Source organism: Bos indicus x Bos taurus, chromosome 20, assembly GCF_003369695.1.
Source record: "Bos indicus x Bos taurus breed Angus x Brahman F1 hybrid chromosome 20, Bos_hybrid_MaternalHap_v2.0, whole genome shotgun sequence".
Lineage (NCBI taxonomy): Eukaryota > Metazoa > Chordata > Mammalia > Artiodactyla > Bovidae > Bos > Bos indicus x Bos taurus.
Window position 1 is genome coordinate 1,773,249 of NC_040095.1, and position 13,559 is coordinate 1,786,807.

The 13,559-nt window shown below is 44.7% G+C and overlaps 1 protein-coding gene across 1 annotated transcript in view; it reads left to right on the top strand.

Moving 5' to 3' along the window:
* DOCK2 (dedicator of cytokinesis 2) overlaps positions 1-13,559 on the top strand; it is a 457,789-nt gene that overhangs the window by 346,265 nt on the left and 97,965 nt on the right. The window contains exons 28-29 of the mRNA XM_027520183.1: positions 906-1,004; positions 3,920-4,014. Coding sequence (XP_027375984.1) covers positions 906-1,004; positions 3,920-4,014 — 194 coding nt within the window. The remainder of the gene's footprint in view (positions 1-905; positions 1,005-3,919; positions 4,015-13,559) is intronic.

Consider the following 13,559-nt stretch of genomic DNA (forward strand, 5'->3'; position numbering starts at 1 on the left):
TTTGTGATACAGATATAATACTTGGTTCAAACACAACACTTCCAGACCCACAGCTATGATGTGTTATATCTGACACCCTTTAGCAGTGGGGATCCCTGGAGACACTTGCATCACCCCAAGCTTCCCATCCACCACAGGCTTGCCCTTGGCAGGGAACTTCCTTTGATTAAGTAGGCAGCCTAGTGGAATCTTACAGGAGACACTCTTGAGTGCTGGTGAGACACTCTTTCCCCAGCTGGTGGATGTATGGTCAGTACTTCCTATACCAGGTTCCCAGAGTAGATCCCCCTCAATTCTGCTGACAGACATTAGTCCTGACAGCTGCTGGCTTCTCACTGGCTGATTCATGGTCCAACCGCTGATGCTCCTATAGGGAATTTCAGTGTACTCAAGGCACCATAGAAGCCATTGATCTTTACAGTACATCTCTGGGTTAGGTGTGGGTGGATTACTGTCCCACTTTACAGATGGAACAATTGGAGATTAGACATGTAAAATTATTTACCAGAAAATCAACTGTCTTCAGAATGTTGATCCAAGCTGGATCTCCTGACATCAATACAGTGCTCTTTTCCCAATGTAAAGCAACTGGAGAGGCAATAAGTCAGATCCTTATTGTCTATATCTGGAGCTCCTATTATAGTCCTAGGCACATAATAGATGTTCAATAAATGCTTTTTTGGACGAATGAGCGATGAATAAGCCATAAGGAGACATTTACTCTTAGAGAAGTTCCACATGCTCATCTGCTAAGAAGAAATTCTCCACCCCTAGAGGGGGTGGGTTGGAGAGGGGTTATACTAGCCTGGGATGGAGAGATGTTTTCCAGTCTGAAGTCAAGCAAACGGAGAAAGTGAATCTAACGGTGCACTCTCCACTGTTCCATGGCATTTGATTTCCTGCAGAGTCACTTCGTGGCGTGTATGACAGCCGTCTTAAACCAGATGGGTGACCAGCACTACTCCTTCTATATTGAGACCTTCCCGACCAGCTCTGAACTTGTGGTGAGTCTACAGAATGCTTTGGGGCAGCGTTGGGAGACACGTTGTGCTCTCTAGATTCCCGAGAGTTTAGGGCAAGAATATCTTCCATGAACCTTACGTGTGTGGGTCTGGGTTTGCAGAAATGTTCATGTGCTTCTGTTTCTCACTTCCGCTTAGGTTTGTATATATCACTCCCGAAATACACCTTCAGCCCATGTCAGATGTGAGCCCTGAGTGTCTAGTCTACATAGGACTTGAAACCATATTTGTTGATGAATCATAGACATTTTGAGGCTTAAGAGCATGAGTGTTAGAGTCACATGGTCTTGGGTTTGAATCCAGGATTTGTCACTGGCTAGCTGCGACTGTGGGCTACTTAACCTTTCTTAAGCCTCAGTTTACCCATCTGTAAAGTGGGGATCATATCATTTATGTCACGGCATTGTGAAGGGATTAAATGAGACAACAGTAGCTCTCACATTGTAGGAGTCCAGTAAAAGGCAGCCATCATTGTATTATAATAACACACGCATAGAGAAAACTGGTCTCTGAGCCCTTTGTTCCTCTGGCCTCTCAGGATTCATTTGCTACAGGACCGTCTGCTGTGGCGGATGGCTGGGGGGCTGGACCTCTGCAGCAGATGATGTCATCAAAAGAAAGCCCAGCCCAAGCTGCCCCAGAGTGCAGCAGGCACTTTACCCTCAGTATGGAACCTTTGTCACTGTCTCCTTATTACCGCCAGCTTCAGGGGTTCTGCTGCCAGGGGCTCATTTTTACCTCTCCTTGAAGGATACACAGGAACCAGAATTGTGCCAAGCTCACAGAGTGGAGAACCATAGGAAACTAATGTCCTGTCCCTTCGGCCATTTAGCTTTGAGGACTCCTCGCTGGAGTAAGATTGGCAAGAAAGGGAACCTCTTTCTGGTTATACAAAAAAAAAAAGAAACAAAAGGAACTCTAAATAGCCTAAGGTTTTCTCCCTCCTCAGTGTCATGGGACGTGGAAATAGACTGGATCCCTCACTTTTGATCCTCAGTGGAAGAGAGGGTGGAGAGGGTGGTGGGAAACAGATCGCTCTGTACTGAATCATGCATCTCTCAACCATCCCTCCAGCAGCTGGCAGAGGCGCTAGCAGCCGTGGTTACAAGTCTCCAGTCTGCTTGCTCAAGGCCACACAGCAGTATATGGCAGAGGGACGGTCTGAACCTCTGTTCCAGTCCTTACACCCTGCTAAGTCGCTCAACCACGTCCGACTCTTTGCTTTCCCATGGACTGTAGCCCGCCCTGCTCCTCTGTCCGTGGGATTTTCTAGGCAAGAATACTGGAGTGGGTTGCCATTTCCTTTTCCAGGGGATCTTTGTGACCCAGGGAAAAACCTGGGCCTCCCACATTGCAGGCAGAGTCATTACTGTCTTTCCTACCATGGTGTAGGAAAGCCTACACCATGCTGCACCTTCCCAGTCAGAAGCCAGGCTTTCCATCTGTGAGGCAGAGGTCTTCTCCATTCCCACAGGCAGGGACTGTGCCTATGGCAACTACCCCAGGTGATCCCGAGGATGAACAGTTATACTCACCAGCGTCATCCTGAGCATGTAGTGAACACTCACAGTGGGCTGGGCTCTGTGTGGAGTGTCTTATAGACAGTGTGCACTTAATCAACCATTTGAGGTAGATGTTATCCCCATTCTGCTGATGTGGAAACTGGGACTTTAGTCTCTGGGGTAAATTTCCCTAGAAGCAATGGTTGCTGGAAAGGAGCCAATCTCATTTCCAGAATTTTACAGTTGAGCTTAAGCAGTGATTTTCAAATTATATTTCTCCCAACTTCACTATCTTCTACCATAAACACACCCAACACACATACATACATGCATACTTCAACCAGAGCTGTTTCCACTTTTATCTGTTTTATACATTAGGTTCCAAGTAAGATTTTCTCCAAACAAAAAATTCTGCTATTAAAGTAATTTGAAAACCACTGGCTTAAGGAAAGAGCTCTGAACAGCTTTCCTATGGATTTTAAATTTTGCCTATAGCAAATGGGTGGCTCAGCAGTAAAAAATTCACCTGCAGTGCAGGAGATGTGGGAGATGCCAGGTCAGTCCTTGGGTTGGGAAGATTCCTGGAGAAGAAAGTGGCAATCCACTCCAGTATTCATGCCGGGAAGATCCCGTGGACAGAAGAGCCTGGCAGGCTACAGTCCATGGCTCACAAAGAGTTGGACACAACTGACCAACTGAGCATACACACACAAAGCAAATGGATGGGATAACTTCATTTCCTCCTAGTGTCAGCACTTCTTCACTTTGCTATCTGGACTTGTCTTGAATTTATGTTCTCCAAAGGTAGAGAACAAGTCTGACCCATCGCAAGCCTGGTGGAGCATGTTGAGGTCCACTCTGAGCCTCTTAAAAGGAGAGGGAGGGAGTCCCTGCCGTGTTTCCTCTAGCTTGCTCATGCATGTGCCTGTGACATATGAATTAGCTGTGTTTACAGTACGGCAGTTAGATGTTTCATTTTAATAATAGTTTGTTTGCTCAATGACCTGAGATGCATTCATAAGTGTAGATTATTTCCTCCTCAAATGCATATTTGGCAAGATGATTATAAAATTGCCATATCAATGAATACATTTACTCCTTTACTCCCAAAGACAGAATTAACAGTGCTTTATTTTGAGAGGGTTTTCACATTCCATATTCATGTTCCACTTATATCTGTGAAACAGTCTCCTGGTAATCACTTGTAAGATTTCATTTGAAAATCCACCTCTATTGGTTTCATTGGGTTTACATAATGAAAGGCTATGCCTCGTCCCTTTCTGCACCTCCATAAAAAAAAAAAAAGAAAAAGTTTGAACAACTCACAAGATCTAGGTCCTTCCAGTCATTTCCTATAAAGCAAGATGGCAGGTGTGTTTTGCTTTGCTGTTGTAGGACTTCCTGATGGAGACGTTCATCATGTTCAAGGACCTCATTGGGAAGAACGTGTACCCTGCGGACTGGGTGGCCATGAGCATGGTCCAGAACAGGTGAGTTGGCCCCACCTCCGGGGCCCGGGCCCCTCAGCACCCACGTGACATCGCAAGAGAGGCGGGGGGTGTTGGCCATGAGCATGGTCCAGAACAGGTGAGTGGCCCCGCCTCCGGCCCCGGGCCTCTCAGCACCCACATGACATCGCACCAGGAGGTGGGGAGAGTTTCTCCCTGATGAAAATAAATTGAAGTGCAACAGATCCTTTCTTTCTGCATTGAAACCCCAGGGAACTGCTCACCAGTCTTGAGCTATTTATTCATTATTTTTCATTCCTTTCTATATACTGAACTGGCTACTCCCTACCTTCCCCATCCTTCCAATACTAGTTAAAATATACTTCATCTACAACACCTTCTCTAAACCTTGAGACAGGAGAGCTTAAGATCAGCCTTATTAAAATTGTACTATATTAAATTTATTCAAACAGTAAAATATATCCTGGGACATATGGTAGAATACGTTCAGGAAGCATTGGATTAAGCAGCTTTGATTAGCTTTCTGTGGTACAGGACTTCTCAGAGCCTTAATGCTAATGCATTCTCTAAGAGGAAGATGCTAGGGGGATGCTATGGGATTTTCTAAGAGGAAGATATGGGATACAGCATTTCACAGATTTACTTGCCCATTGAATCATTCAGTGTGCATATATTTGTCTCCCTATGTGTATATAGTACTTATTAATATCTCATAGAATACAAGTGTAACCCAAGATTAATTCAGATCCCACATAGTCCAGCCCAATAGACAAGAGTAACTGTGAGCAATTTCCATTTTTAATGTTTTTCCTCAAATAATGTTATTTCATCAAAATGAAGTTCAAGTCATGGCACTCAGCAATATTATCTAATATTCCCTTTTTCCATTCTCCTGTATCTCTCCTATCTCATGGTTTACCCAAGTCTCTCTCACAACCTTATTCTCAATTCCTATCCACAAACTCTTTTAAAACTGGGGTCCTCTAGGCTCTCTCTTTCCTTTTGCTCTCACTTTCCTTTGGCTTCTTATATTTGTTTTAGGTGCTTCCCATGAAAAGGCTTCCCAGGTGGCTCAGTGGGAAAGAATCTGCCTGCCAGTACAGGAGATGCAGGAGGTGTGGGTTTAATCCCTGGGCCGGGAAGATCCTCTGGAATAGGAAATGGCAGCCCACTACAGTATTCTTGCCTGGGAAATCTCATGGACAGAGGAGCCTGGTGGGCTACACTCCATGCGGTTGCCAAGAATCGGGCATGACTGAGCGCCTGAGCATGCACGCATGATTCCCATAGGGACTCTTCACTCTACACTGGCAAGAAGTCTTGTCTCTCTCTACCTATTGCTCTTGCTCCGTGTCTCAGGGGCCAAGAGTTGGCTGGCAAAGACAGAAACGTCCTGAGAGGATGGAAGAAGAGGAGATGTTAAAGAAGCAAAGGCAGAAATCTCTTCAGTGGGAAGCAATGGGAAAAGAATGTAAACACTAATAATTTTGTCACTAGATACAAATTTGAAATTTGTAGTCTTGAAATTTCTATCTCATGTTTGCCCAGGACCTTACTCCAGTCCCAGATGGCTTCCACCCCTTACTATTCTGACCTCTGCAAAACTGCTCTTCTGTTATCCGGATGCCTATTGACTTTGCAGACACACTTGCTCTTAGGGCCAGCTTTAGGGGCTGGTGAAGGGGAGGAGAGGTTTGTCAAAGCAGAAAGAGATAAATGTTTCTGCACCGGTGTTTGTGCTGGGAAGAGGAAAATCAGCCAAACAACAAAAATGTCAGAATTCTTAGCCTGGGCTTATGTTGCACTGATTCTCTCTGTTCACATCACTCAGGTGGGAGTCTGGCTTTTACAATGCTGAAGGCATTGGTGGGAATTAGGCCCCGCCACATTACAGATGAGAGGCAGGTCTCTCCCTAGCCCTATGTCAGAATCAGCTTCCTGAGCATCCAACCTGTGTAGCTGCAGAGGACCCTGCACTCTAAAGGGCCCTGCTGTCACCATCTTGAATTCTTAATACTTTGGACTAGGAGACTTGCATTTTCACTGTGCACTGAGCTAAAAAGGATGCAGCTGGTGGTGCCTCACATCAGTGTCTATCTACGCATCTGTGCTCGGAAGAACCCGGCTCCCAAACTGCGTTTGGATCCCTTCACTCTTTGCCAGTTGGTCAGTAAGGTCTTGGGGTTTTGCCAAATTTCATGAAGCATCCAGGTGAGTCATCTTCGACTCACCCTACATTTCAGAGACACTCAACTGTTCATGTAACATACTGCTTCATACTTCCTATGACTTTGCATAAACTATGACTCTCCGCCTTTTTAGACAAAACTCAACACAAAAGCATCCTAAAAATTCTTGTCCATGAAATTTCTCATTTGTGGGGCCTTTGGGGATGCCTTTATGGTAGGAGAGCATGTTCCCGCCTCTGTGTTTGCACACACACCCACATTATAGTACTTGGCCCTGTGCTGTCATTGTCTCTCGTTGTGACCGTTCTTGCCACCAGAGAACGGCTTCTTGAAGGCAAGAAGTAGGTCCAGCTTATCTCTGTGTTTCTAACTCTTGGCACAGAACCTGACATTCATGAACATGTATATAATAAACTCTGTTTTTCATACCTTGTAATAAGCTCTGTATATCCAATGGGTATTTATTTTTTTAAGTTTTCTAAAAATATTTTAATTGTAGTGGAGTATAGTTGACTTACAGTGCTGTGTTAGTTTCAGGTATACAGCAAAGTGATTCAGTTACACATATATTAATTTTGTTTTGGATTCTTTTCTCATATATGTTATCACGAAATATTGAGTTGCGTTCCCTGTGCTATACAGTAGGTCCTTGTTGCTTATTTATCTTACATATGGGTGCGCATGCATGTGTTTATCCCAGACTCCTGATTTATCCCTCACCAGTGCGTTTCCCGTTTGGTCACAATGGGGACTTATTGATTAGGATTTTTTTTAAAGAAATACAATTCAAATTTGCCAAACAGAAAGAGAATTTATGGGCTCGGGCAGTTTAAAGAGCCCAGGGTTAAGGCTGCAGGCATGGATATATCTAGGTGCTCAAATGGTGTTGCAGGGAATCTGATCTCTGTCTCTGCTCTTTTCTCTATTGGCTTCATTCTAAGGCAGATGCTCTCTTTGCAGTAGAAACCTGACTGCAGAAATTCCAGAAATATGTCTTGTTGGATTAGCAGCCCCAGTAGAAAGAAGAAGCTTTTCCTTCAAGAGGCACAGCAAAATTCCCAGAGTAATTTTCAAAGATCTGGCTCGAGCTACATCCCAATCCATAAAACTCTGTGGCCAGTGAAATGACATATGCTGTTTCATCAGGCTTGGTTCATATGACCCACCTTTGGAAGTGGGGAGGCTGTGGCTAGTTTTATCCAAACCACAAAGTCTGGGAGCAAAGGGGGAGGCTGGGAGAGTAATTCTTCAAAGGAAAGTCTGAGAGTTACTACCAGAAATTGATGATGAGCAGACAAATGCACAGACATCCGCAACTGATACAGAGTCAGGAAGATGGACACCCAGAGAGGCGGGGCCCTCCCTGATCAGGCCAGCCTCCCCTTCTGAGCTGCCAGCAGTCATCCCAGAGGAAACACACGGAAGTGCTTTGAGGGAACGTTCCTATTTGAAATTCCATCTAGCCATAGACTTTAGTCTTTGGAGGGGAGACAGGACCCTAGAGGCAACACAGTAGTCCTTGCTTCTTTAAACTTGCAAAATTAGAATATATTTTTCTAAGGGACCTAAGGTCCCAGGTGGCACAGTGGTAAAGAACCCGCCTGCCAGTGCAGGAGATGGAGGAGGCTTAGGTTCGTTTCCTGTGTTGGGAAGATTGCCTGGAGAAGGAAATGGGAACCCACTCCAGACTTCTTGCCCAGAGAATCCCATGGACAAAGGAATCTGGTGGGCTACACCCCATAGGGTCCCAAAGAATCAGATACGACTGAGCACACACACATATACTTGTAGATAACACCATTCAGGGTGCTTGTCACCGTTTTTTGGTGATCCAGTTGAATAGATAGACTAATCAAGTAATCTCATAAATAATGTAAAATTATGGCTGCTGCTGCTAAGTCGCTTCAGTCGTGTCCGACTCTATGCGACCCCATAGACGGCATTTCACCAGGCTCCCCTGTCCCTGGGATTCTCCAGGCAAGAACACTGGAGTGGGTTGCCATTTCCTTCTCCAAGGCATGAAAGTGAAAAGGGAAAGTGAAGCTGCTCAGTCAAGTCCGACTCTTAGCGACCCCATGGACTGCAGCCTACCAGGCTCCTCTGTCCATGGGATTTTCCAGGCAAGAGTACTGGAGTGGGGTGCCCAGGCAGGGTTATATACAAGAGGTACTTTATTAAGAGAACTATAAGATGTGATCTATATCTGTGCTCTGAGAGATGAAAAGCAAGTGTTGGGGTGGGAGTTGGGAGAAGAGTGTGCCAGGCCAACTAAAGCATGCCGAGCCAAGCAGAGCACGTGCAAATATCCTGGACTGGGCAACTGAGCAAAAAGGCAGGCAAGGGAACCTAAGGAACTGGAGCCGTCTACTAAATAGAAACATTTTCATCTCTGAAGGAAATTCCTACATTTGAGATTAGGTTTGGCACATATATACTATGATGTGTGAAACAGCTACTGCTAACCTGCTATAAAGCCCAGGAAACTCAGCTCGGTGCTCTGTGATGAGCTAGAGGGATATCATGGGGGGCGGGGTGGGAGGGAGGGCAAAGAGGGAGAGGATATATGTCTATATATATCTGATTTACTTCATTGCACAGCAGAACATTATAGAGCAATTATCAGTTCAATTCAGTCGCTCAGTTGTGTCTGATTCTTCGCGACCCCATAGACCACAGCACACCAGGACTCCCCATCCATCACCAACTCCCAGAGCCTACTCAAACTCATCTTCATTGAGTCGGTGATGCCATTCAACCATCTCATCCTCTGTCGTCCCCTTCTCCTCCTGCCTTCAATCTTTCCCAGCAGCAGAGTCTTTTCAAACGAGTCAGCTCTTCGCATCAGGTGGCCAAAGTATTGGAGTTTTAGCTTCAACATCAGTCCTTCCAATGAACAACCAGGACTGATCTCCTTTAGGATGGATTGGTTGGATCTCCTTGCAGTCCAAGGGACTCTCAAGAGTCTTCTCCAACAATTCAAAAGCATCAATTCTTCGGTGCTCAGCTTTCTTTATAGTCCAACACATCCATACCTGACTACTGGAAAAACCATAGCCTTGACGAGACGGACCTTTGTTGGCAAAGTAATAAAGCAATTATACTCCAATAAAATAAATAAAATAAGTTGAATTCAGAAATACAGCCTGGGTTTCAGACTTAGTTTTACCACTTTCTCTTCCCTGGGAAGTCATTTAACCTCTTGGCATCTCAGTTTTCTGATCTGCAAAATGGGGATAATTATAATATCCATTTTATGGCATTTGTGTGTGTGTGTGTGTGAGGATAGACTAGTCACTCCTTAGATCATTGCTGGTACCTGGGAAGAATTCAGGCAATGGGAGCGTTGCCATCTCCAGGTGCAGAAAACAAATGTAGCCTTGGACTAGAGAAGCATGTGCCTGGTGTCAGCCAGAAAAGAGGACCATTTTTCTCTTGCAGGCACATAGCTCAGCTTGTAGATTTCCTTCATCTTCTAACTATGGTGATCCCTTCCATTTACAGAGCACTTGAAATTTTTTCACAGTTTTTGCATTTTGTAAGGTGTTATAATAGCTAACATGTATCACACACCTAGATTGTATACCTAGATGTATTATGCTCCCATTGTAAATACCTTAGATGTATTAACTCATTTAATCTTTGCAACAACTTTTTGATATGATAAAATGTTGTAACCCACATTTTATACATGAGGAAACTGAAACACAGAATACATGTTGTTATCGTTGCAGTACTTAGTGTTGTGTTACTAGCGAAAACCAGCAAAACCAGGCAATGAGTCTGTGTTCTTTTTTTTCTTTGCTTACTTCTTTATTGTATTTTTGTAAATTATGCAAATATGATATCACATCTACAAGAGACTTGGCAAATACAGAACAAACTTACATTTAGTTCTGTTACATATTACAATTATTTTTAAGTAGGTAAATTGAGACTTTTAGTTGGAGTTTTAATAGCAAACTCTCAAAACTGAATAGAATGAATATAGAGATAAGTGGAAGGATATAGTAGACCTGAAATACTGTTGTTGTTTTTTTTTTAAAAAAAAAAAAAAAGGAAATTAACATGTGATACAGTAGGTACAGATTTAGTTCAACTTTCACAAAATTTTATGTTAGTGTCCATTATTTATTTTTATACCTTATTCAAAACACCGTATTGTATTTAACTGCATTGAGCAGCTTCAGCTGCTTGCAACAAATTCTGGTAAATTCTCTTTTCATTTTCATTGTATTACAAATATTTTCTAGTTTTCCTTGTTGTGGCTTCTTAAATACACCAATGATTTACAAGTGGACATTTAATTTCCAAATACATGAGTTTTTAAAGTATTTTTAATATTAATTTCTCATTTTAATATTAATGTCTCATTTAAGAGTCCATGTTCTTAGTCTCTACTGCTTTATCCTGTGAAACAGGCTTGTGTTATGAAGTGCATTGTAAGGATGTTCAAACTGCTTATTTATTGGCTCAGATAACTTGAAGAGGCCCAAAGAGGTGACTTGCCCAAGGTCATGCAGCTAGTTAATGGAAGATTTCAACAAAAATTGGACAAATGGAACATACACCATGGTGTAAACCAGATCAGTATTTCCCAGAATGTAATTTTTTCTTCTCTAAAAATATGCAGCCTAAGCTCCATCCATTCATGTGGCCAAAGCACACTTCATATGTTGGTTGCCCTGTATGTTACAATATCTTCTTTTCCTTCCTTTCTTCTTCTCCCCCCTCCCTCCTTCCCTTCCTTCTTTCCTTTCTCCTTTGCTTCCTTCCTTTCTTCCCTATTGAAAATGAAAATGTTAGTCGCTCAGTTGTGTCCGACTCTTTGCCACCCCATGGACTGTAGCCCACCGGGCCCCTCTGTCCATGGAATTCACCAGGCAAGAATACTGGAGAGGGTTGCCATGCCCTTCTCCAGGGGATCTTCCCAATCCAGGGACCAAACCCAGGTCTCCTTCATTGCAGGCAGATTCTCTACCATCTGAGCTGCCAGGGAAGCCACTTCCTTTCTTCCTTCCCTATTACTTATATATTTTTATGATTTTCTGCTTTTCTAATTTCCCTGTGGTTGCTTATTATGTATGTATGTATTAGTCATTTATGATTTATCTGCTTGTTGGAGGAGGGAATGGAGTTTTCCGGATCTGAATGTCTCCTCCACTGTGTACTGCTTGTGTATGCAGACAGAGTGACATGTCTACTACAAGAAATACCTCCTGTGAGAGCATTTTTCTTTTTGGTATGATGCAACATTCAGTAAGATCTGATGTATGCGGCATGGTTAATTTTTAAATGATCAAATGCTTTGCAACATTGTAAATGAACAAAATATGCCTAGGAATCCCTTTCCCCCTCCTCTATCTGCACTTTGATCTGGAAATCCAACATTTGGGGCAGGGGTGAGGGGTGGTGGTTGGGGAGTCAGACAGATCCCTGAAGCTTCTCTAAATGGAGTCCATCAACACAAGCACACTGAGTGTCCTGGGCATCAGAGTCTAGCGGGTGGACAGGCCCATCCACGCCATGGTGCCAGAAGGCAGGGTGCTTACTGTCTTGTTGGTGAGACAGTAAGTTATGCCCATGGAAGTGTGACCAAATGCTGCAGCCACTATAGTGAGTTCAGAGCACAGGGAGGGCCCAGAGAAGTCAGGATTTACGACTGCCCAGGCTCAAATCCTGCCTCTACCATTTAATAGCCCCATCACCTCAGGTAAAGTTACTTAATCGCTCTGGACTCTGTGTTTCTCACTGTAAAATGGGATAATAATAATACCTATCACAAAGGATTTTTGCAAATATCAAAATGAAATAATATGTATAAAGTAGTTAGAATAGTGTTTGGCATATAACAAGCATTTCGTAAATGTTAGCTATTGTCTTAGCTGTCACATGCCTATGATCTGGGAATATCCACAGCACTTCACAGAAGAGACACACCTGGACCGGATCTCACCTGCCTTGCCAGTGACATACTTTGACATCTCATATCATCTCCAGCACACACGAGGCATGCAGTAGGGTCATAGAGCTGGCCCTAGAAAGCTGAGCAGAGAAGTTCTCGGTGTGTGCAGGACCACTCCTGTCAGTTTGCTAATAATCGCTGACGCCCACTCCCCCTTTCTCCCACCATCATTAATTTTTGCCACCTACTTCCGTTTTTGTAGATCCCACCTACTCCAAAACCTGTCACCCAGAAGGAGGCTTCTCCATGGGTTTTTACCAGCACAGCACGTCGAGTCCTGACGCTCACCCGGGCCACCGGGTTTCAGTCCCAGGAGACTGCCACACCCCTAACTAGAATCCAGAGTTCACAGAGGGGCACTTGGAGGGGGCCGTGCCCTGACCGTGAGCTGGGATCCTTTGATGCCCTCTAACTTCTCGGTTCCATGATGCCCAGGACACTCATATATCTTCAATATATTTGTGTTGATTCAGTCCATGTAGAGAAGCTTTAGGGGTGTGTGTAAATCCCCAGCCACCACCCCTCACTGCCCCCCCCCCGAAATGCTTAATTCCTAGATTGAAGTGTAGGTGGAGGAGGGGAAAAGAGGTTCCTGGGCACATTTTGTTCATGTACAACATCGCGAAGAACTTGTGTGTTGTGCGGGAAGCCACATGAAGGCTCTGGGAAAAGGGCTTTCTCACTGCTACTAGAAGAAGGGCTCCCTTTCCCTGGCCAGCTCTTTTATCTCCATCTTCAAATTTTGACCAGTGGAATCAATTCCATCCTATTAACCACGGCACCAAGGGGAATGGGAGTCAGGGAGGCCCTCTCAGCCGTGGGCTTTCTCACTGGAAAGGGCACGTCCACCTCCAGTTGCCTCTTTTATTCACATCGTACAACCAGTGTGCGTGGGCTGATTGTCACACTGGAGTGTTCTCATCCCCAGGTCCTCCTGCCTCCGAGCTGCAAGGTGGCCGGGCAGCTCAGGATAATGATGACAGCACAATGGGCACTTATTAAGGACCCTTACGCACTGAGGCCCTGGGCCCCCAGCTTCATGCTCCGCATCTCATTTCATCTTCACATGCGGCTCATCACACAGAGGGGGTGGCTGAGGGTCCCAGAGGGGAAGCAACCCTCTCAAGGCCACAGCCTGGAGGAGCAGGAGAGTGGGAACGTGCCCCAGGCAGGCCTGCTCAGCTCCTGCAGGCGTCTGCGTGCGCCTTCCATTACTGCATCCCATCCAAGGACTAATGCGTGCGGTGCATGGGTTTATTTAGGAGATGAGACCCACAGGGACTCGCGGTTGTCTCCAGGATTGAGCATTTGTTCTGATACATGGAGGCAAGTAGGAAGCTGGGAACCTGGGCCAGCGGCTACAGAGAGGCTTTGTGTGGAGCAGTTTTCAGCATACCAGCCTGGAGTTTGGCTCG